The sequence below is a fragment of the Barbus barbus genome (assembly GCF_936440315.1).
Source record: "Barbus barbus genome assembly, chromosome: 16".
NCBI lineage: Eukaryota > Metazoa > Chordata > Actinopteri > Cypriniformes > Cyprinidae > Barbus > Barbus barbus.
Genome location: NC_136744.1, coordinates 14,220,263 through 14,244,883, shown reverse-complemented (window position 1 = coordinate 14,244,883; position 24,621 = coordinate 14,220,263). Strand labels below are relative to the sequence as shown.

Genomic DNA, 24,621 nt, shown 5'->3' with positions numbered 1-24,621 from the left:
GAGACCGAAGATCGGCTTGCCCTCGTACAGTGTTCCCCAACCCTTGTTGGAAGCATCTGCCATGACAACCTTCCTTCTGTGCGCCGTGTCCAAAATCACACCTTGCTTCAGCCAGAGAGGGTCCCTCCAACGGTTCAGGGCTGAAACACAGGCCCGAGTCACCGTTGTGCGATGGCAACCATGACGCCAAGCCGCAAATGGAACCCTCTGCTTCAGCCAGAACTGGATGGGCTGCATGCGAAGCAGGCCCAACTGAAGTACTGGTGAAGCTGCTGCCATAAGGCCCAGCATTTTCTGGAAAGCTTTGAGCGGGTGGATGGTCCCTTCCTTGAAGGAGGCCGCACGGCGCTGAATCGTCATGGCTCGTTCCGCTGAGACAGTTGATGTCATCTGCACAGAGTCGATAACTGTCCCCAGGAACGACACTCGTTGGCTGGGTGAGTGTGCTCTTGGCAAAGTTGACCCTGAGCCCCAGGCGAGGAGCAGGGTCTTGTGCGACATTGAAACCGCCTCCGACTGGGCCAGAATGAGCCAGTCATTGAGGTAGTTGAGGATGCGGATTCCCATCTGTCGCAGAGGGCCACATCCATGCATTGCGTAAAAGTGCAGGGAGCCAGGGACAGCCCAAACGGGAGGACCTTGTATTGATATGCCACCCCCTCGAATGCGAATCTCAAGAATCATCTGTGATGCGTGGCTATCTGGATGTGAAAGTACGCGTCTTTCAAATCCAGCGACATGAACCAGTCCCCTGGGCGTATTTGCGAGAGGATCTGTTTCAATGTGATCATCCTTAACGACCTTTTTACCAGGGCGTGATTCAGGAGTCTGAGATCTAGAATAGGCTGCAGGCCGCTGTCTTTTTTGGGGACAAGGAAGTAGCAGCTGTAGAAGCCTGACTCGCTCTGTGCTGGAGGAACGACCTCTATGGCTCCTTTTGCCAGCAGATTCATCACCTCTGCGCGCAGAACTGGAGCGTCCTTGCTGCGCACTGTGGTGGTGACACACAGGTCCCTGGGAGGAAGAAAACGGGAGGGAGCGAGGGGCGAGGTCGCTTTCTGAGAAGAAAGCTATCAGTGAGCTCAGAGAGGCGAGACTAAAACTCTCGCAATGAGAGCAGTCAGTCCCGCTGAGCGCAGAGTCAGCGTGGGATTTTCCCAAGCATGACACGCACTCCGTGTGTCCGTCATCAGCGTGCAGGGGAGCCCTGCACGTCTGACAATGACGGCGCGGCATTTGAAACAACGCCGATTGCTATTTTTGTGAGGCTCTTTTAGATGATCGGCAGGGGATAGACCGGATCGCGAGCTGTGTGCTGCAAGGTCCAATCCAGCTGCTGAGGCGTTTCCACGGCGAAGTCAGCGTCAGTGAAGAGTCAGCGAGGAAGAAACTTTGTCGCTGAAGAGTAGAAATCTGAGATGCGGCGGCGGAGCGACCGCTTTTATAGCCAGAGGCCCCACCCATATTGGTGGGCTATGGCGGGCTGCATAGCCATAGGCTGGCTCATCGCCGCCGCCGAGCCATTGGTTCGTTTTTTATAGCACTGCACGAACCAATGGACGTGCAGTTTCACTACGTGATTGAAAAGACTTCAGTTGAAGAGAAAAATTTAGTTTTTCCCATACAGTACGAGTGAAATATCGACAGGGAACTACTAAAGCATCATTATTTAGTAGTGGCATTTTCCAGTTCAAAGTGACTTACAGCACACTAATTACAAGCACAATAATCCTGGAGAAACCTGGAGTGTCTTACTCAATGGTGATAAAGCAGAACTGGGATCTCGGTAACTTGGCCATTTCACGGCCACCTCTACATTAGATTGAACACCTTTGGCAATCTGTCCTAATAAAAAGTCCCATTATGGCCTTTTCTGGCAGGGAAAATGCAGTGGGAACATATTGCGAACAAATAAAAAAGACCATTGACCCTCTGTAGGGTGATGTGCACATATTTTGCTGGGTCAGAAGTATAGAAGATCTGATTTCTCTCAGTGGAAAATACAGAACGACTATCTCTCTAATGGAAAAAGCTACATTACAACTAAAGAATGGACTGAGGAAACAGTCTTTTCCTGTTTTTGTTAAAACAGACCTTCATTAGTCACACTTTCTTTGGATGTATTGTTTCAGTGTTCACACTGGTTCTTATTTACATAGCTTTGCACATCACATCCTGTTATAAAGAGCAGAAAATATTAATTCTATTTCAGATACATTTATGCTTGCACTACATGAATGCATTTGACTATATAATTACAGAAAAGAGCAGAAAATTGATCACTAATGGCTTTTCATCTACAAAAAACCCGGATCCATGCACAGTTACTTTACATCAGGCTAGTTTGTGTCTAAAACTAGTACATAATTAGTATAATCTGCTTCACGTTTAAAATTCTACTTTCTGTTAATAGAATTCTACAAATTTTCCTTAAAAATCAGTCCAGGAAATACAAAAAAAAAGCCTCAAAGTTGTACACATCTCTGCATAATTTGTATAATCTGCCTCACTTAACATTTTACCAAGTTTGAAACCAGAATTCTACATATTTTTCTTAAAAATCAGCACAGAAAATGCAAAATAAATTCTTAAAATGTTTACACATCTGTGTATAATTTGTATAATCTGCTTCATTTAACACAATTTACCATCTTTAAAACCAGAATTCTTCATATTTTCCTTAAACGTCAGCACAGAAAATGCAAAAAAACTTAATGTTTTATACATTTCTGTAAAATGAGTATAATCTGCTTCATTTAACACAATTTACCATCTTTAAAACCAGAATTCTTCATATTTTCCTTAAACGTCAGCACAGAAAATGCAAAAAAACTTAATGTTTTATACATTTCTGTAAAATGAGTATAATCTGCTTCATTTAACATCTTTAAAACCAGAATTATTCTTATTTTCATTAAAAATCAGCACAGAAAATACAGTGTCACAAAGGTCTACACATTTCTACATAATTAGTATAATCTGCTTCATTTAACACATTCACAATGTATAAAACCAGAATTCTACATATTTTCCTTAAAAATGATCACAGAAAAAGTCTTTCCGTTGAGGCCTGATCATAAGGCACTGTAACTCAGAGGCAGAACATGAGGACCAGAAGTCTTGTTTATTTGTTCATTGAAATGTAGTGAACACTACATTAGCTGCCCTACAGAGATTAGCCTTTGAAGTCTTTAGCGTGTAAGGAGTCATGGGAAAAGCCCTCCGAAGTCCACAGAGGGCCCAGTCCGCTTGCAGGCCTCCAGCAACAGCTCTTTCCCTGTAGTTGTGATGATTTCCTCCTGAGAATAGACAGATGTTGCCATTTTTCAGTGTACTGTGCATTCTAATAGAATGAGCACAAGATTTAAAGTCTGTTTTCTGATACACAAAAATGGCTGAAAATCATTTTATGCTAAAAAGGAGCATGCTACCTGTCATCGATCTATTTTATATATTCAAACACGCGTCAAATATGGCCCGAAATAGTTAGGGCAGTCTTGTTTCTAGTGCTGCTGTGTAAATCTGACTTGCTTTTTTATTCATTCGGTGATTGTCATTGAATTCTGCATGTTTTTCTATCTGAGCTAAACCCGTTGTAATTTTCATATATAATGTAGACAGGTTCTCTACAGTGTTTTTTATTTATTTTTACCATATTGCAGAGGCGTGAAGCGGGAACGCTTGTTGACAGTTGTACAACGTTGCCTGCATTTGCATGTAACTAATGTCAGAGATTTCACAGCTTGTGACTCCAACTTTGACAGCATTCCAGAAAGTGAAATATGTATCCATGGTTACACAGGCTATGCTGAAGGTTTGTTCTCAGCTATTGAAATTTGCTTTAGTACAGATTACATTATGTTTGACTCAGGAATCAGCCCTGGCTCCTAATCCATTCCTAAAATGTTGCAGCATTTTTAGAGATACAGAGACTTTAAGATGGACCAAACTTTAATCCAGCACATGCTGTCATGTATCTGGGCATCAGAGCTTCTCCACAGTAAAAACATTGCTGTGGAGCATGATGAAAACTTACATCTGAAGCTACAAGCACTAAATGGCTACACAAGAAAGTAATTGTTAATTTCCAAACAACTAAAGGCAGTTTATTGGCCAAGGCACATTCTGCCATCATTTATTTACTTCACAATACATGTCCAAAACATAGGTTTTTCATGGCAAATGATAGGACGGTTGTTTCATTAAATTGTAATTCAGTTTAATAACTAACTGCAAACGATTGAGTGCGTGACTGGACTAATGTTTCCTATTTAACAGCGAACCGATTCATACCTTAAAAGTATAGGCTACATTTGTACATAATTAGTATAATCCGCTTCATGTTTAAAATCAGAATTCTACAAATTTTCTTTAAAAATCAGTCCAGGAAATGCAAAAAAGCCTCAAAGTTGTACATATCTCTGTATAATTTGTATAATCTGCCTCACTTAACACATTTTACCAAGTTTGAAACCAGAATTCTACATATTTTTCTTAAAAATCAGCACAGAAAATGAATTAATTCATTCAAAACGATTCATACCTTAAAAGTAGGCTACCGCTACTCCCTCCAAAAATGTAAATTCTCTCATAATTTAATCACCCTCATGTCGCCCTAGATGTATATAGCCTATGCTTTCTTTCTTCAGATGAACATAATAGAAGTTTTTAAAAACTAAAATATTCCGTCTCTGTGAGTCCATATAATAGGGACTCCCAAAATTGACGCTTAAAAAAACCACACAAAATGAACACGTTGGGATCCATACTGCACCAGTGGATGAATCGATGTAGGCTACTCTAATGTCAGACGATAAGAAGAAAGAAGAAGAAGAAAACCCCCCCTGAAATTATTAACTAACAATTGGCTTTAAGTCATCTCGTCAGATAGGCTATAATGTAGGTTCAATTTGAATGAATATTAAAAAACAAATAATAAGGCAGAATGATAGTTAATTGTTTTTATAACTGGCATAAGCTACATCTGAAACATATAAAACAAGCACTACAAATTATTAAAAGAAAACGTCTCAGGTTACGCATGTAACCATGGTTCCCCCGAAGGGAACGAAACGCTGCGTCCGAAGACGCTTAGGGAACGCCTTCAGCGTGACCGCGCTCTGAATCATCTGTACAATCAGTCTAATGGAAGGGCGAGGCGTCACGGGCGGGTGACGTCACGGCCAGGAAGCTATAAAGGCACATGCAGCAGAGCCGGCTTCAGCTTCTAGGAATGAAGCAAGCGCTGGCAGGGATGCCGGAAGTGTGGCTTCGAGACGCAGCGTCTCGTTCCCTTCGGGGAACCATGAAGGGACCATTCCCCTTCAGGAACTCGAGCTGCGTCCGAAGACGCTTAGGGAACGAGACACCCACGCCGCCAGACTGACAAGTCCCAGTGTGTACTAGGACGAGAGGACAGAAGAGCCCGGAGCGGCTCGAATGTCGAGGTCATAAAACCTTACAAAAGTGAGGGGCGTGGACCACCCAGCAGCGTTGCAGATGTCCTGCATAGACACACCTGCTAGGAAGGCCTTGGAGGCCGCCACACCTCGGGTTGAGTGAGCTCTGACTCCCATCGGCGAGGGGAGCTGAGAGGACTCATAGGCAATATTAATAGCATCCACTATCCACCTACTGAGGGTCTGCTTAGTAGCAGGAAGACCCCTCTTAGGAGGACCATAGCACCTTTCTCCACAGGGCAGCTCTGTGGATGTACGTGCCCAGTGCTCACACTGGACACATACAATTAAGCTTCTGCTGGTCGGGCTCCCTGAAGGGAGGAGGACAGAAGCCTCAGCGCACCGCGGAGGAAACGTGTAACTAGTGGGTGTCTACCCACTGACTGACCACAGACAGGAACGTAGTAGGCCGCAATGGCCGCCAAGTACACCTTAATGGTGGAGTGGGTTAACCCTGCGGAGAGACGGGCCTGCAGAAACTCCAGAACTGTACCAATCGGGCAGTTAACTGGGTTGAGCTGGCGGTCTCCGCACCATGAAGTGAAGAGTGTCCACTTCAGGGCGTACAGTTTCCTCGTAGAGGGAGCTCTGGATTGGAGGATGGTCTCGACAACCTCGGTTGAGAGACCGGAAGCTATGAGCTGTGCCCCCTCAGTGGGTTCAAAGGCTCTGTCCGTCGCTAACGATAACTGGCGACACGGAGCTCCCAGCATCGGGCTTTCCGTTTCCTCCACATGTCTAGGGCTCACACACACCGTCGAGAGACCCTGAGACCGCTACGCCCTGGAACACTGGCAGGGTTGGCAGACCGATCTCCCGAGGGCACTGAGGAAAGACGGGCACTGTGTACCGCGGTGTACGCCGAACTTCCCCAGAGGGGCCTGCCCTCATGAGTCCTGGACCATAGCATCAGGACTGCCTCAGCTGAAGTCTCCTATTGAGACGACGGTCCTCAGACTCATTTATAGGAAGACTAGACTGATAGAACCAGAGCCTGCTCAGGCAGGACCCAATAAGACACGCTTAGTAGGGGCTCCCTCACCGCCAGGTGCCTACTGAGGGAACCAGTCTCTTGAGACTGGCCTCTGGTGTGCTAAGAGCTGCTAGCTCGCCTCGGTGTCCTGGAACGGCACACCGGCAGGAGACGGCCGAACTAGCTGCTCTAGAGACCCCCGAAGGGGTGGCAAGCCTCTAAGTTGCGCTACATTTCCGGGCGGAAGTAACTGAGAGAAGCGCTCGCTGGAGACCGCTGCGCCCTGGAACACGGCAGGGTTGGCAGACCGATCTCCCGAGGGCACTGAGGAGAGACGGGCACCGTGTAATGCGATGTACGCCGCTCTTCCCCAGAGGGGCCGGCCCTCAGAAGTCCTGGGTCATAGGCAGCAGGACGTTTTAGCCAAAGACTATCCAGCGAGAATGACGATCCACAGATCCGCCTAATGCTAGAAGCCTTTGGCCCGGGAGTGTGACTCTGACTCCAATATTATCGGGAGTACGAGAGGTGATGCTCCCTAAATGAGGAGCTGGACCACGGTTGGGGCTGCTCCGCCCAGCAGCCCCTGCTGATCACCTCAACCTCCTCAGAGGAAGAAAGGTAAAGCATCGTGCTCTCACTCGAGAAAATTCCCAAGAGGCTCCTATATACACATATGTATGTGTATACATACACATCTAACTTCTCCTAGTTAGATGAAATACATCATTTAATTCAACAGAAATTAAATGCAGAAAGACAACCAGACGAGTAAACACGGTCTGATATGAAAATGATTCATAATAAGAATGAGAATGACTTAATGCACACGGTCGCCTCGGCAACGCGCGCTGCAACAGCGAGCTCTCACTAAAAGGGGGAAGAACCGCACCGCGGGCTTCCAGCCCCAAGCGAGAGTGCTAGATCTGGGGAATGCAGGTGGAGATAGGGCGAACCCGTCTCCAACCCATCCGCCAGATCCATGTTGCAATCCCCGCGATCTCACTCGCCGCCATGCCTCAGCAGTGACGGACCGGAACCGCGAGATCTTACGGCGGGGAAAAGCACAATCAGCCCTTTATCTTAGAGCTGACAGCGCGAATATAATGATGTAGTCATTCATAATATGCTTGTGCAAACACTGCAGCTTTACAAAGCTCATCGACGTCTTTCACGTCCACCTCCTCGGAGGAAGACAAGCGGAGCTTCGAGCTCCCTCTCTGTGGGAAGAAACCGCGGGGCGGGGCTTCCGAACACAGAGAGCGGGCGCTGGATCTGATGATGATCCATTCCATGCCTCGGCAGCCGCGGGGCCAGCACCACGAGGAACACTCGCAAAGGCTCCCTTCTCGAAGAGAGCCCTCCGGGAGCGAAGCGTGCGTTGCGGAAGCCGCTCACCGTGTGTGAGCAGTCGGCTCCCTCGAGAGCTGACTCCGCATGCACGCGCCCAGGCAGACCACGCGCAAACTGTGTGTATCCCCGCTCGTGATTGTAGTGAGAGCAGGGAGGAACACACAGCTTGAAGCGTGATCCGAGGTCGCCCTTATGCTTTGATTTACTTGTGGCTTTGGACATAGTGCTTTTTTTTTTGACAAACAACACCAAATAAGACTCACAAAACAAACATCGGACTGACAGACACACAGAGCGCTTGCTGAATGACAGAAAGCTGAAGCCTGCTCTGCCGCAAGTGCCTTTATAGCTTCCTGGTCGTGACGTCACCCGCCCGTGACGCCTCGCCCTTCCATTGGACTGATTGTACAGATGATTCAGAGCGCGGTCATGCTGAAGGCGTTCCCTAAGTGTCTTCGGACCCAGCTCGAGTTCCTGAAGGGGAACAAATTATACAGACACTTCGTATTTAATTGTATTTAATTACTATATTACATTAAATAGGACTGTAGATTAGATTGTAACTGTTTTCACACTTTTGACCAGCAGGAATCGCTATAGCTTCGAAAAAGTGAAGCAAATGTTTCAGTTGATTCACAGTTAGCCTGACCGATTCATGAAAAAAAGAACCGACTCAAAAATTTTTTATGAATCATCGCAAGTTTATGATTCTAAATAAATGACAGGTAAAATGGGAATCACTGATTGATTCCTTAACTATTATAAAGAGAATGTTTCTCAGGTCAGTATACAACAGTATCGTTTGATAAATATTTGTTAGTTTGTTGAACAAACTGTGTCCCTTCCTTTTGACCTTGACATGAGCCTATAGTTCTTGACTAAAATGTTCGATCTGATAAATAGACGTCGTCCAAAGGACTATGAAGCGAACTAAGAATTTTGACTTATGGGTTTAACAGCCTTGTATGGAATACTTTAATCATGCTTTTGTTGTGCTTTGACTTTTTTTGAAGCTTAATTCCTTGAGCCTCATCCGTCCAACTTCATTTAATGGAAAAGAGCAGTCTGGACATGCACTGCCTTGGAACAACATGATGGTGAGTAAAAGATAACAGAACTTTGAGCTTTTGTTCTCAGGAAATGACGTTATTTTCTATTTCTAAATTTACTGGCCTTATTGTGAACGATTCATATCAACTATTTTAAATGCATTTTGGTTGGTGTAAATAAATGTTTTTATCTTTTTCATTCTTGAGGTAAAAATCCATTTACCCATATGTCACACACTATTACTATTACTGCACTTCTACCTTGTGGAAGTCGATGAGGTCAGCAAGGGTGGCATGACGGTTTTGGTCCACACCCAGAAAGCTGTAATAGTCCCCAGAAGCATCGATAAGGAAATGCTTGAAACCGCTGGCTGTGCGATAGGACAGTGTATAGCCCCATATCCTCTCACTGACCCGTACCAAGAAAGAGCCCTCAGCAGCATTCATAAGCAGTGTCTCCGAGTCCTCTCGGGAGATGATACCTTCAGCATAGACATCACATCACTAATTCAAAATGTTTTTTTTGTTGATATGGTAACACTTTATTTTAGGGTCTCTTAACTAGTTGCTAATTATCATGAATATTAGCCATTTGTTAGTAGTAATTAAGCACACATTAATGCCTTATTCTACATGACCTTCTTCTACATCCCTAATCCTTCCCAATACCTAAACTTAATAAACTATTAATAAGCAGCAAATTAGGAGTTTATTGAGGGAAGAGTCGTAGTTAATAGTTAATAAGTGTTCCCTAATATAAAGTGTTACCGTTAATTGTATGTTGTTTGCGATTAAATTAAAATGTATTATTTATTTTAGTTTAAATGTATGCAGTTTCATAATTGTCTTTGAAATATGGTTACAGCTGACAAACATTTGGTTAGTTCTACTGAAACTTGTATGTCATGTGTTTAAATATGTTTGCATTTACACATTTGTAAGCTAAAGCTGTAATTTAAAAAAATTAAAATATATTTAATACTGAATAACACACTACAGTTAAAATTCTAATAAAGTAAATGTGCTTTACTATGTTAGTCAACACACCAAATAAGTGTACTTCTTTGAAGCAACTTTTATTTGACTTTATTACAAAGTGCACTTTTTAAAAGTATATTTAATTATAGCCATGAGTTCATGCTAATATTATATTATCTGCAAGTATCTTTTTGTACTTTGATTTGAAGAACACTATAAGTGCACATTCAATATAGTTAAGCAAACTTCTTTTTCCACAAGGGTAACAAATAAAGAGTAGTTGTGTAGGTATTTCAGCATTGTTTCCATTGTAATCTTGTTATCTCTGTAATGGAGTCATCAGGTGCCGGATAGAAAGTGGTATAGTATGTTTTTTCCATGTATCTCTACCAGCAGTGTTGGTGTAAACCGACACCGTGGCTTGTGTATGTGTGTGTCAGTAAGGGTATGAATGAGTGTGCGTCTGTCCTCTTATCTAGACGCATCTATTCAGAATCACACAGACTGATGTGTGGCCCACATTCTGTTGGAATTTCCGACACTCACAAGCCTATTAATCTGCTCTCTTGTCATTTAACCAGGAGTCACACACTGTAACCCATTCTAACATGACAAAGCTGCAGGACTCACGCCAGTAATTAGCCTAGCAAAGCCTTTGAATTATTGAGCACTCCCCCTCAATTTCTCTCTACTGTCTGTCCGTGTACAAGTAGACGCAGGCACACACCACCGCTCTCCATCTGTTGGTCGGCTAGTTTCTGATTTCAAAACAAGGGCTGCATATTCCATACTCCATTTCTCTCTCCTTGTGGATCTGAGTGACAGTGTGCACAAGAGGGTAAAAGGGCAGAGATCTGTTATCGGCTTGAGAGGTGCTAGCATACTGTATGTCTGCTTCGCTAAAACTACTAATGTTTTCCACTTGTTTACGGGATGGTATTCGTCAGCCACATTCTGCAATTAATGCTGACATTGGCAAGCTATTCATGTTGCACACAATTTAACAGGTGATCTTGGATTTTAATGCATCGTATCGGATAACGGGAGACACCAGAGAGGTCATTAAGAAACCTTACCGTGAAACCACGGTGCGATAGCATTGCCATTCCGTTCGTATCCCGCTTGTTTTGGTTTCTGCTCTTCAGTGAACCAGAGAATAACCATTTCCCTGGAACTGGGCCGTGGTGTTCGCACCCATGCAGGGCTAATGGGAAGAAAGCACTAATTTACAGAATTACACAGTTCTTGATCTAATTCATAATTCTTTTGAAAGGACCAGCCTAAGATGGTTTGGTGGTCTTCCAATCTGGTCAACAAGGCCTGGTTTGCCTATATTAGATCAAGTAAAGCTGGGTGAGCAGCTGAACCAAATGAACATGGGCTTGGACAGTCTGGGGAGACCAGCTAAACCAGCTTAAACCAGTTAAGACCTACAAACCAGCTTAGGGTGGTCTAAAGCGTTTCTTCTGTAGGGAATTTTTTATGCACACATATGTAAGGGTGACTGGTAAATGTAATCTTAAGCAAATTAAAAACATATCCATTTTAATGCTCTATGATATAAATTTAAGATGCCTAAATTAACTTTAATTAAATTTTTTTAAATGTTTTTTTATTAACAAAATGCAATACTCTGAGTGTGAGTCACTTTGGAATTAAAATGTCTGCTGAATAAAAAATAAAATAGTATAGATTTTAACATTAGCCACTTATTGGTTATTGGTGATACCATGAAATTAATTATCCATATCAGCCAGAATTCTAATGTTTGTGTGTTCCAAATAAAGAAATATTTGCTTAAAGCACTTGACTATAATATCATCTAAATTCAGTATCACATACTGTTATTCCTCTACAGAATGGTTACCTGTCCATTAGTGGTTGTGTTGCTGTTGTACTATGTCTGCGGCTTTGTCTGCGCCGGTAAAGAGGAGGTTCTGCACGCTGAAGGCTGGGCCTGGGACGAACTTCATTCCTAGAAACAGGACTAACAGATGGTTCAATGAAAGTACTGTGTCTCCGGTTGGATTGTTTCTGGAATTGGCCGCTCAGGCCAGCAACATGGCCTTTCTCTATGGCCCGTAGTGACTGGCGCTTATACTCATCTCTTGCCCAGCAAGCCTTTCTTGTCATTGCCTCATCAGCTTCTTTGGAGCGACATACTACAGAGGAAGAAGTAGAAAGAATAGATGGTCGGATGGAGAAAAAGTGATAAGAAAGTATAGATTGCATGCAACTTTGCTGGAAAATGCTGGTTTGACAGACAACAATGTATATGAAGAAATAACATCTTCACTCACATTGTTCCTCCCACTCTTTGTCACGTTGTTCACTTCTTTTTTGTTCTTGCTCAAGGGACATATATAGCTCCTTTGCTCTTTTTTCCTCTGCACGTCGTATCTCCTCCTCTTCCCTCTGCCTCTCCTCTTCCTCTTGTTTCTGTGTGAGAGTAACACAGGTTTTTTGACAAATCAAATGCACCTCAGTTCTTACTTAGCCTCAGTATGTTGTTCTAACTCTTGCAGCACTAATGAATTAGCACCAGTGGCTCATTAGCTGTGTTGAAATGGAAATCGTTTGGTTGAATAATTAATCCTCTAGGACACTAACATGTGGCAGCATGGTTGTTTGAGATACTTAAGCTGTGTAATTATTGGCATAAGGTAATTACCAATGAGGCGTTATCTGAAAACAGACACTCTTTGTTTAGACCAGTAGAGTCCAAAAAGATGACTGTAGTTTAGGTCCTGAAAGTTGCTATCGAAAATATTGTTCATTCTTGTTCATTTAGTATGGAGATCTTTGTCTTTGAGTTTGCTGACATAGTTGCTCTTTATTGAAGTGTCTTCTCATATAACTGAAGAACGTCTAACTAAAAAACTTTTGAGAGGTTCACCCATTTTCTTTTCACTCTTCTCTTTCCGTTGTGCCTTGACAGCTTTTTTAAAGATTTCTGAAGGAGTATTGTGAGAGAAACACTTCAAAGTTTAATGACTCAGCACTTTCCAGTAAGAGGGATGATATGTGGGCTGTGATAAATGAGCTCTTTAATATTTGACAAGTTTCTTTAGAAGGTCTCATTACCAGGCCGCAAATCATGGCTAACCATCAAGGCCTCTTTGGGAATCTGCAGTGTGAATATTAAAAAACAGTTGTGCCGCCACACTTGTCTGCCCTGACTCCTCCTACGTTCTGCCATTTTCTTTTTCTTCCTCTTTGAAAAGATAATGCCATCAGTGCAAATTCTGAATAACTAATCTTGCAGCATTGGAGATGCCTTTAGGATCTTATCTCCTCTTTAAGATTAATTGACTCTGCCCTCACTTTCCTACAGCCAAATTTTCTTATTCATGCTTATAAAGTGGACATGTTTTTGACTTGTCACAGTACCATGCATCTAGATTTTGGGTCAATGATATACATAATTTTTAAATTAATAATAAAAAAAAACTTTAAAGTAAAGTTTGATATCTTTTGGAAGGTATACATTAAAAAAGTGTGATTCAACAAAACTACTTCACTGCCTATTGATGTTTGAATATCTTTTTGATGTAATGCGGTCAGCAGGAAGTTAGAGAAGACCCATGACATGTCAGGGAATTTGACATTTATTATGACATGGCAACTTAGTTCAGTTTGTAAAATTTCATGTGACTCCTCAAAAACGTATGATATTTAAGAATTAAGAATTCATGATATTTGTAAAAAATATTTAAATTTATTATAAATCATTATTAAAAGTTCAAGATGTGTTCGCTCATGTAACGAAATGTTATTGTATAATGTATATGTTTCTTACATTTGTATGTAAGTTACTATAAATGGATTTTCAAATTAACATTAATTCACAAGTACATTTTTAAGTGCTTGAAATAAAGCAGGTTTTTAATAGATTACTCCTATTCATTTTCCTGTGCACTCTTATTTGTCATTGACCCTTTCACATTTTAACATGACTTCTACTTTTCACAACATCAACCAAAAGCAGCTTCAGCTTTGTGTAATACATTTTCCCCCAGTTTCACAGACAAGGCTTAAGCCTAGTCCTGGACTAAAATGTAAGTCTGAGCTGGTTCAACTGAAACAAACTTGCACTGACTGATCTTAAAATATATCAGTGCATTTGTTTTGTCTCAAGATGCACACCAGTAATGTTTTTTCCAAAGCACGTTTTTAAAAATTACCCAAATGTCCTTATTGAACTATGGCCTAATCCTGTTTTAGCCTAAGCCCTGTCTGTGAAACCGGGCCTTTATGTTTCATTTAGCCTCAAACTAGGAAGCAACTAAGACTAACATGACAAAACAAAAGTACATAGACTGTTTTGGGAAACTTAAAAAAGCACTCGGCCCTGGTTTTTGTCATCGATGCAGCAAGTTGCCCTCCTGTTGGTTTCAGATTGAGTATTGATTGCCTGGTTGTTTTCCTCATTGTTCTCTGTCTCTCAAAGGGAGGTAGAGAGAATAGAAGTACAGAAAGCTCACCTCCACATACTGCAGCCGTTCCACACACTTACCTAAATAATTTACAGAGACTTTGGTGGAAAACAACATCCACCAAACGAATGTTAGGCCCTAAAGGTGGACATCATTGCAGGTATCCTACAAGTAATTGATAACTTGGATTGTTTTGTGACACCCACTGTTAAGTTAGTCCCCTAACTTTCTAGCAGATGGTTTGGATCCTTGTGGAACGCTGTCAACCGTTTTTATCTTGCTGAGGCCAATTAGTGCATTTTTATTTTGCAGCACATTTAGAAGTTTGAGGCTTTTGTTGATCAATCACCTTTAGTTTCTCCCGTATTTGTTCCTCCTCCTGTTTGGCTGCCTTCCTGTCCTCGGCTTCTTCCTTCCACTTTCCTGCAACTAAGCGTGCTTTTTCCTTTGTGATGGCATCTCTGAACTTTTGCTTTATTTCTTCTTCCTTCTTCCGCCTTGGAAAATGCCAGAAAATAAGGTGGGAAATCTTTTAATAAACTAGGATTTGAAAATTCCTTAAAACAACCTGATTGAACTTTTACACCTATGTATTGTTTTGTTTCCTTAGGCATATTTGGAAGAATGATATGATTTTTCTGTATAAACAAAATAAATCTTATATTTCTATGTGGCACCCTGAAGCATGATGCTAAATCTCTACAGGAAAATATTTCATATTTTATGTTTTTATTTTGGAAATGAAACAAGTTTCTAATCTTGTCAGTTGATACAGATAAACATCATGGATTTGGTGTTCAGTTCACAATCCTCACCACAGCTCCTGGGCTTCTAACTGAGCCTGTCGTCTGGCTCTGTCCTCCATCAGCTCTTTGACAATCATCTCGTATGGTTTGTCTCCAGGGGCGTCCCCCATTACCCAGACCCACACCTCGCCATCTCTGCCCTGCAGCCACTGAACACTCTTTCTGTTTTCTTGAGACAGTGATAAAGGCAGATGTGAAAACCAGACTAGATTATATATATATTTTTGTTAACAACGGTTTATTGAGTTTTAGTTTGTGGAACAGTAGTACAAAACAAAAATCAGCTGTACAAATTTAAAACCCACCCCACCCCTTGGTAGACTTAAAAAAAAAAAAAAAAAAAAACATAAATAATAATAATAAACACATATTAATTAATATGAATAGATAAACAAATAACAATAAAATAATTTTACAAAGATTTTAGAAAAGAAGGCACAACATTAAAAGCTGAATGCCATGAATTTACAGTTTCCACATTAGATCCATGTATACGAGAAGTAGAGAGTTCCATCGAGATAATGTTCAACAAATACACAGTCCAGGATCGTCTGTCCATTGTCTGAGGAGGATTCCAACGGTTGACAAGCTATTTTTTTTTCTGCTGTGAGAGCAGCTAACAGTAAAGATCTTTGTTGGAGAGACAAGGTGAAGTCCCAAAAGTCATTCATGAAAAAATGGCGCGGAGTCAAACATATCTCAGTACCCAACAAATATGATAGGTCCTGTGAGAGCCGAAAAGACAAAAAGGTGAGAGAGAGGGGCACTCCCCCAAAAATATGCAAAAACGTGCCTAAAACTCCTTGGGAACAGAGATTACATTTAGGAGTAGACGACAGATTAATATAAAAACGTTTCATTGGAGTCAAGTAAACCCTATGCAGCAATTTCCAATGAATCATTTGGTGATTAGGGTTTTTAGAAGGCAATTTAAACATACCCCATACCTGATCGGAAAATAAAACATGCACATCGTCATTAAGATCCTTAGCCCATACAGTTGTAATAGATAAAGGTTTGTATGAATGCTCAAGAAGAAAGAGATAAATGACTGAAGCAGAGGAGGGAGATTCCTCAGAAGGAAGGATTAGTTTGTGCAAAGGGTGAACAGGCAGTTGTGAGTTCCAAGGCACCCCATACACCCGTAGGCGAATGCCTATGCCATTTTGTAGCTAGTTGTGAACGTCTTTCAACATCCCTCCATGTGTAGAGGAGATGGGTTACAATGGGACCAAACCGAGATTTACACTGCCTAAGCGGAACTCCCGAAAAAACAAGATGCTTCAATTTATACGGATAAACGATAGATTCCTCAATTGTTCTCCAAGACACAGAAGCGTCAGGATCAAACCAAACTGCTAAAGGGCGGAGGGAAAAGGCTTGAGCATAAAGTCTAAAATTAGGGAAAGAAAGACCTCCATGTAATCTACATCGTTGTAAGGTAGTCAGTTTAATACGAGGACGTTTCCCATCCCATATATACCGTGAAACACATGCATCTAGTTTATTGCAGTAGCCAAACGGTGGAGTGAGAGGAATCATGGAAGAAAATAAATTAATACGTGGGAGAACATTCATTTTAATTACTGATATACGGGCCTGAAAAGAAGTAGGAAGACGAGACCAATTTTCCAAATCTGAGGATACTTTGGCTAGAATACCATTATAGTTTTTTGAGACGATTTCCTGCAGGGAAGGAAAAACATCTATCCTCAAGTACTTAAAGTTTTGAACCAATGGAATAGATATAGAAAGGGACATGGAATCAATTTTAGAATTGAGGGGAAGTAAACATGACTTACTCCAATTAATTTTAAACCCAGAGAGAGAGATCCAAAATGGTCAAATAAATTCAACACATGAGGAACAGAATGTGACGGCTTCTCCAAAAACAATAAGATATCATCAGCAAACAAAGAAATATGACGATGAGTATTCTGCATATTTATGGGAGAAATAGTTTCAGATTGTCGGACCGTTGGGCTAAGGGTTCCAAGGATAGGGCAAATAACAGAGGAGACAGCGGGCAACCCTGATGAATACCTCGATGTATAAAGAATGGGTTATAGCGAACAGCACCTGTGAGAACAGTGGTTGCTGGATTGGCATACAGAACTTTTATCATATTTATGAAACTCGATCCCAGACCCAGATGCTGTAGAACCACCCATAAATAGTTCCATTCTAGCTGATCGAAAGCTTTCATCGCATCTAAAGATAATACTGCGCAAGGGGAGGACAAACTATCATTTGAATTAATAATATGATATAACATGCATAAGTTATCTGAAGCTGAGCGAGATTTTATGAATCCTGTTTGGTCAAGATGAACTAGCCTATTCATAAATTTCTCTAGGCGACGAGATAGTACTTTAGCATATAATTTAACATCAGTTCCTATCAAAGAAAGTGGCCGGTAACTAGAACAGGAAGTCGGGTCTTTATCTTTTTTTAACAAGAGAGAAATAACAGCTATATTAATAGATGGGTGAAATGATCCTTGAGCAACTGAAAAATGTATCATATCTAACATGAGGGGGTCTAAATCCGACCAAAAAGTAGTATACAATTAGATCAGAATGACATCTATGCTTGGGGATTTCCCCTTGTTCATAGATCAATTTGCTGACTCCAGCTCCTGAAGAGAGATCGGTTCAGCCAGGTATTCCGAATCTGAATCTGACAGCCTGGGCAAATCAAGGTTGGACAGAAAAGATGCAAAAGAGTCAGGATCACCATCAGCAGAAGAAGTATAGAGGTTAGAGTAAAAAGAGTGAAAGGCGATATTAATGTCTTTTGGGTCTGTCATAATGAGCCCAGATTGGGATTTCACAGCTGAAATATTAGCAAAATTTTCACTGTTGCGTAATCTAAAAGGCTAAAAGGTGGCTTGGTCTACTCCCTTGAAAATAATAATTCTGCCTGGATCTTTGGATCAGGAATTCTGCCCTGGATCTCAGTAATGAATTGAGTTCGGACCTAACTGCCATGATTTTACTGAGTGTATTGTCTGAGAAATAACGCTGATTATCTCTAGTCAGATTCTAGAGCTGTGATTCCAGTTCAACTATTTTTTGTGTTGGTTTTTCTGAAGGAAAGAGGCATATGAAATCGAGTTATTCCTTATAAACCCTTTAACTGCATCCCAAAGTGTTCGAGGAGCATCCACTGAACCTTGGTTAATTTCAATAAACTCAGCAAATTTATTTCTGAATTGACTGCAAAAACTTTCCTCCTGCAACAATTTAGGGTTAAATCTCCATCTAGTGGCACGAGATGGCCAAGGGATCAAAAATAATCTGCACAAATTTCCATCATGATCCAACAAAGATAAGGAACAGATATCGGCATCACGAACAGCTGAAGATAAAGCTGTAGAAATGAAAATATAGTCAATTTGTGAATAGGATTTATGAGTAGCAGAAAAGAAAGTGAAAGACTTAGCAGAAGGGTTTAATAAACACCATCTATCCACCAACGAGGATGAGGTTACACATTGCCAAAATTTGTCAGAACACAATTGCTGCGCTTATTGTGATCCTGTAAGTCCACAACCTGTTGCTCGAGCGCGGCAACGCGCCTATGCTGCTCTGCAGCAACTTTCTTTTGTTCTCACATCTCCCCTGTAAGAAGATCCAGTTTAGAGCATAGCGACTGAACAACTGACATGTGAGAAGCGAACTTGTTCTGCATCGCAGTCAACTCGGTTCTTAGAATGTCCTCAAAGTTTGTAACAGTGTTCGCCATCTTGTCCATCATATAGCTTGAGTTCGGTGACTTGGATTTCTTCTTAATCGGAGAAGCCGATGGAGACAACTCCTGCTGTTTATGCCTGCATGCCATCAGGTAAAGCACAACCAATGAATAAAACTCAAAACAAAACGAAAAAAATCAGGCCAAACATACGGAGCTCTACTCAAGTACGACTAGGTTCATGAGGACGTCACGTGACTCCCAGACTAGATTATATTTTTTAAAGTGATAGTTCACCCCAAAATTAAAATGGTCATCATTCACTCACCTTCATGTCATTCCAAACCCATTAGATTTATATTCATTTTTGAAACACAAATAAATATATCTTTAATATCATTTTTGTCCATCCATTAACAGTCAATGCAACCAAAAGTTGGACTCATCCATGTTTCCATACGGTATTTGATGAGCTCAATGTGTTGATCAATGTTTTTATCTAAAAGCCTAAATTAAATCTGTTTATCATATAAAGCAATCATGCCTCAAAGTTTTGGTTGGGTGGATTTCAATGGATGCACAGAAATGATGAGAAAATAATAAAACTATTTTCATTTGTGTTCTGAATTTGAATGAAAGTCTTATCCATTTTGAAACAACACAAGGGTGAGTAATTGACAACAGGATTCTCATTTTTAGGTGAACTGATTCTTTAACTAAAGAGTATTTAAATCCCTGTGTCCCCCCAAGTCGTGCCCCCAAGTCGTGCGTCCTGGCGCCGGGCCTGCTACAAAGGTACCATCCTAACCATCATGAAACTTAAGAAGTGACAGATTTAAAATCCTTTACAACATGCAAATAAAAAAAAGATTTGACAAGTGTCAGTAGAGTTTGCCGTTAGCATGTGCTGTTTGCATGTTGTTTCACTAATAAACCCTATAATAATGGTACATATTACTGTGTATTTTAATGTATTTTCTATCAATGTCTACCATCTTGAATTTATTTTATCACTGAGCTTTATTTTATTTGATCACTGAGGTTTCTTGAAGCATCTTGGAGATGTTTCCACAGTTCTTCTGGATTTCTGTCTCAGTTTGTTCTGTTTCTTCATGTCATTCCAGATAGACTGGATGATGATGAGATCAGATCTCTGTGTTGGGCACTGACTGTAGTCAGACTCATTGTGCAAACAAAAATCTCACTGGATTATTACAATTAATGGCAAAATGAATGTTTGGAAATGTAAACTGATATTTCCTACTGACACACTTCAGCAAAAGATAGAAATAACTGACTTAAAAGCATTTTTAGCTGGTGAAAATACTAGTGTTCTAATAATTCTGGCCACCAGTGTAAAAGTTTTCAATAGTACAATAGCACACCATGATTGTATATTAGCACCGCTTGTTGTTTGCTCTTGGGATTTTATAGAGCGCTTGGACCCAGAAATGGCAGACTTTATCTGAATACATGAAGGCCGGACTCACCATTTCTCTCTTTGGTCATGGGTCTTTCCCAGCTTTCCTCTTGGCTCTCATGCTCTGTCCATCGTCTCACCTGCTCCTGACGGATTTTGAAGAAAAGAATCTGCCTCTGCTCCTCATTTAGTTCATCCAGAAGCTCTGGATCGACAAACATGTCTCTCAAGATCTGTTGCATCATTCTGGACTGCCGGAATCTCCTCTCCAGGAGCACGCTGGGAGAACTGCCAGATATATTTGGAGCAGAATTCTTTGAGTCAAACAAGGTAAAGAGTTAACTACCATTTCAGCATGTTTGCCTGGAACAACCTGCAATGTTTTACACCTATAAGTGAGTCTTCAACTACAAATGCCCCGAGACAGTAGCATAGTTCCCACTTTATTTATATTGACTTTTTTATAAGTTTTAGGAGAATTTCTTAGGTAGTTGTGGCAAAACATTTTGCAGGTTGTATCAGAATATGTCATAAACATACTGTTTAAAAGATTGAAATCATCATAAATTTTAATGAATTGATAGTTAATCAAAGATGTGTTAAATCAATCCAAATTACAGTAAAGCCAAGCTATTTTTAATGTTATTGATGATTATTTCTATATTAAACACATTTATTAAAACAATAGTGAGTTTTCATTCATTACCTTGTTGAATATTTGATATATTTGTTGTGTAGTATATATGTTGTATTTGTGATGATATATAGTAGGGCACTTCTCACAGACCTTCTGCACGAACAGTTTCTGGAGCAGCTCAGCTCCATACTACTTTTTCTTTTCATTTACCATCCAGTCTTTATGTTCTTTTGCTCATTCTTTCCATTTCTTTTTATGGTAACACTATATTTCGATAGTCCACTTTAGACATTCTACTAATAGTAAGTAACTGTGCAACTACATGTCGACTAGCATTCATTAGATTATTAGACTGCCTGCTTAATATCTTTTAACACTTTATTTTGATGGGTCCACAGCATACAACATACTGACTATGATAAACTCATAGAATGAGTCTAAAGAATGTCTAAAGTGGACTATCAAAATAAAGTGTAACCCTTTTTATTTGCCAGTGTCAGATGCTGTATTTTCACTAAAGGGCTAGTATCTCAGAGTCTCCACTAAAGCAGATGAAGCTGGTCTTTGGTGAGTACTGTTCAATGAGGCTGCCAGCTGAGCTCCAGTGAGAGCTTTGTTTCTCAAACTAGGGACCCTGATGTGCTTGTACTCATGTTGTTGTGCATCTGGGCCCTCCACTTCTCATTTTATACTGGTTAGATCCAGTCTTCTTTCTTCTTTTAAGATAGTAGGGTATGTAAGAACCTCTCTCAAAAGAACAACAGACTGATTTCCTCGTATGTGTAAACATACTTGTCAATAAAGCTCATTCTGATTCTGATTTGGATTAGTTTCTAGAGGTTTTTTTCTATAACTCTAAAGCCTGAATTTATGACTTAATAATTAATAAAATAGTTATTTGATTCAAACATTTTTGGTAATACTTTACTGGTAAGTATTTGTTACATTAGTTAGCATTTGACAATTTACAGCATTTTCATTGTTTAATTCAATAATGATCAAATTGTATAAATATTTATAGACACTTAAAAGTAATATTAAAAGAGAACCGTGTTGTACTGTTTGGTTTTTCTTTTCTTTAAACAATTAAATGTTATATTGAATAGAAATACGAGTTTCCTTCAAATAAATAAATGAGATTCCAAACTTGTGAACAGTGGTGTATTTTTAAAGTGTTCATTCCACTGTATCATTTTCATTTTTCAATAACAGAATACAGCTATTTTATCAACATCTTAATACAGGAAATACAAAAAAGAGAATAAAATGCAAAAAAGAATACGTCTCAGACTCAGACTGTTTTCTACACAGAAAATCAATAGCTAGCATTCGTCAGCACTCTGCTGTCTGTGTTCCTAGGTCGCTCTTTTTCTGCATTATTCATCTTACTGACCTGCTCTGACTCCTTCAGATCACTCTGTGTCCTGCCAGCTTGGAGCTTCTTGCTGTGTCATTGAAGAGTTGAGCACAGCCAGCTGATTGCCGGTGAATACAGTGGTACGGTATAGTGTCCCATCAGATCCATGATGAGGGTTTGTGTGGTTGCATCTATGTTGTGACGGGCCTCTGGTGTGCACTGAAGGTCAGAAGTGTCCCACAGGTGAATGGACAAGGGCTGTTGTCAACCTATAATGCAACTGGATCTCTCTCGCTCGCTTTCTTTTGCTCTCTCACCTCGGCAAGCAAACAGGCACACGGACCCAGGGAGAGAGAGAGAGAGAGAGAGAGAGAGAGAGAGATACTGCTAATGTAATTAGAAACCTCTCTGTTGTCCTATCTAGGGTTCATCTGGGCCCATTGCTCTCTTCATTAAGTCTGTCCTCCTGGAGTACACTGCTAATGCCTTTGCAAGAGAGACTTTGAATTATTCTTTAAGCTATTTAAGCAAATATAATGCTGCTGACTTGTTTGGTGTGAATTATTTATTTGTATCTTTATGTTGCAAAATTCTTATATTTCCTTTGTATCTGTGTAAAGTATTTCCTTAAACACAGATTGAACAACGTAAATCCTTGTGACTTTGAGCTTCTGTATGTCTGGGGAAATGACTGAAGGTGTGTGTTGGTGTATTTGAATAGTGTCTTAGAGTTTTAAAGGTCTCAGCTGGGCACCACAAACAACCACATGGTGCATAATTCTCTTTCTTTTTCTCTTTCTCTCTCTGTCCTTTATCTTTCTGTGTCAAGGTTATAGTTCCTTTTCAAAAGATTGTTGAGTTTTTTTCCCCATACAGCCTTGATGAATGTTAAATAGCAGTGCATGTTCATGCAAGTATTGCACTATTTTAATTGTATTTTGTATAAGCATATTTCTTTGAAACTTTAAATAAATGTCATGAAACTTTGATTCATATACTATGATATTTCTACTTGCCTTCTTTTCATTTTTCATTTTTATGAATGTTATAAATGCAGACAACTTAAAAACAATACTGATACTTTCCAGAGGGCAAAACTAAAAGTTTACACTCTCACAGTAGCACTCTTCTGTTCAGTACTTCTTAAAAAGTCAATTTATCTCCCAGCCAGCTTAAGCCCCAGGCATCAAGACAGATTGTTTTAGGTTCTTTCTCAGCTGTAATGACACATGAGATATGGACTAGCAGAACTGAATGTGTGGGTGAGTGTGTTACACCATCTGTAGGTTTTATGTGTATGTGTGTGTATCACCAGACGTGAGTGGATGAAATTGATCAAGTGCTACTAGACTTGTGGGCCACTGGCACCAGAAGTTCTCAGTAAAAGTAAGACCCCTTGGATTTAGGGATTTATGTCTAAACCTTCTTGTTTCTTCTTCAGAGGTTTCATGACAGTCCCATTATTAACTTATTGACATATTTTTGCAGGCCAACCTGAAAGATAGCATCACTCTTAATTCCCTCTACTAAAAACCCTTCTAAAAAGATTGGATTATTCCATCGGCCTTTGGATTATTCCAGAAAATAAACTTCTGTGTCCAACAAACGTGGGCCATCATGATGATCTACACCATTAAACACAACATTTATGAATTTTGAAGCCTAAATACAATCAGCAGAAGTAAAAAGCTATACGTAGGCTATAAACACCACCACCATTAAACTTCCAACAACTCTTTCAGTCTTTATGTAAAAAAATAAATAAAAAATTCCAAGTAAAAGCTTTAAAAAATCCCAAAGGGGTATTACTGATGTATTTTTATGTAATATAAAACATGAAAATATTTTGAGCTTGTGTTAACCACAGACCTTATTTTAGGCATTTAACCAAAAACCCATTCAAAGAACCCATTGACTTCAGAACAATGGAACCGGAAGTACTAAAATGCTAACTTCTTCCTAGGTTTTGGCCCACAAAAATACATAATTCCTGCAGCACTCTATTCCCGTTGGACCTTAGCTCTATTTGTATGCCTTTGAAGAATGCATACAGTGCCTGCACACACTACAGTTATGTGACATGATAACAGACAGGGGGCAGTGTTGAGCTAAAGTTAAGTGAGCCATCAGAGATTATTTGGTCTTTCAAAACAACACTAATCAAGAACAAGGCATCCAAACGGGAAGGACCAATCAGAGCCAAGGCTGCCGCAGCCTTTTTGGCACTGGTCTACCTGTCGGTCACAGTCTGCTGTCAGGCTTTGACTAATGGTGTCTGCCAGTCTTGTATTCACACTCTCTCTTGCTCACTCTTTATCCCTGGCTCTATTCTTTCTCCTTTATGTTGCTTTCTTCCCTCCAGTGACTCGTCACCCCTTTTCCCCACATTTTCATCCGCCTCTCTCTGTTGTCCTTCTTTAGTTTCTATACTTATTCCTTTCTAGTGCTAATTTATCTAAC

The 24,621-nt window shown here is 40.5% G+C and overlaps 1 protein-coding gene across 1 annotated transcript; it reads right to left on the bottom strand.

Moving 5' to 3' along the window:
* Positions 1–1,657: 1,657 nt before the first annotated feature.
* On the bottom strand, positions 1,658–20,412 carry LOC306882735 (SH2 domain-containing protein 4B-like; the record flags this gene model as incomplete). Its single annotated transcript, XM_079437587.1, has 8 exons — positions 1,658–3,299; positions 9,096–9,316; positions 10,889–11,016; positions 11,680–11,974; positions 12,113–12,251; positions 14,598–14,745; positions 15,064–15,223; positions 20,238–20,412. 8 exons carry the CDS (start codon positions 20,410–20,412, stop codon positions 3,207–3,209), a joined length of 1,359 nt encoding a protein of 452 aa, XP_079293713.1. The 3' UTR covers positions 1,658–3,206.
* Between the last annotated feature and the right edge of the window lie 4,209 nt (positions 20,413–24,621).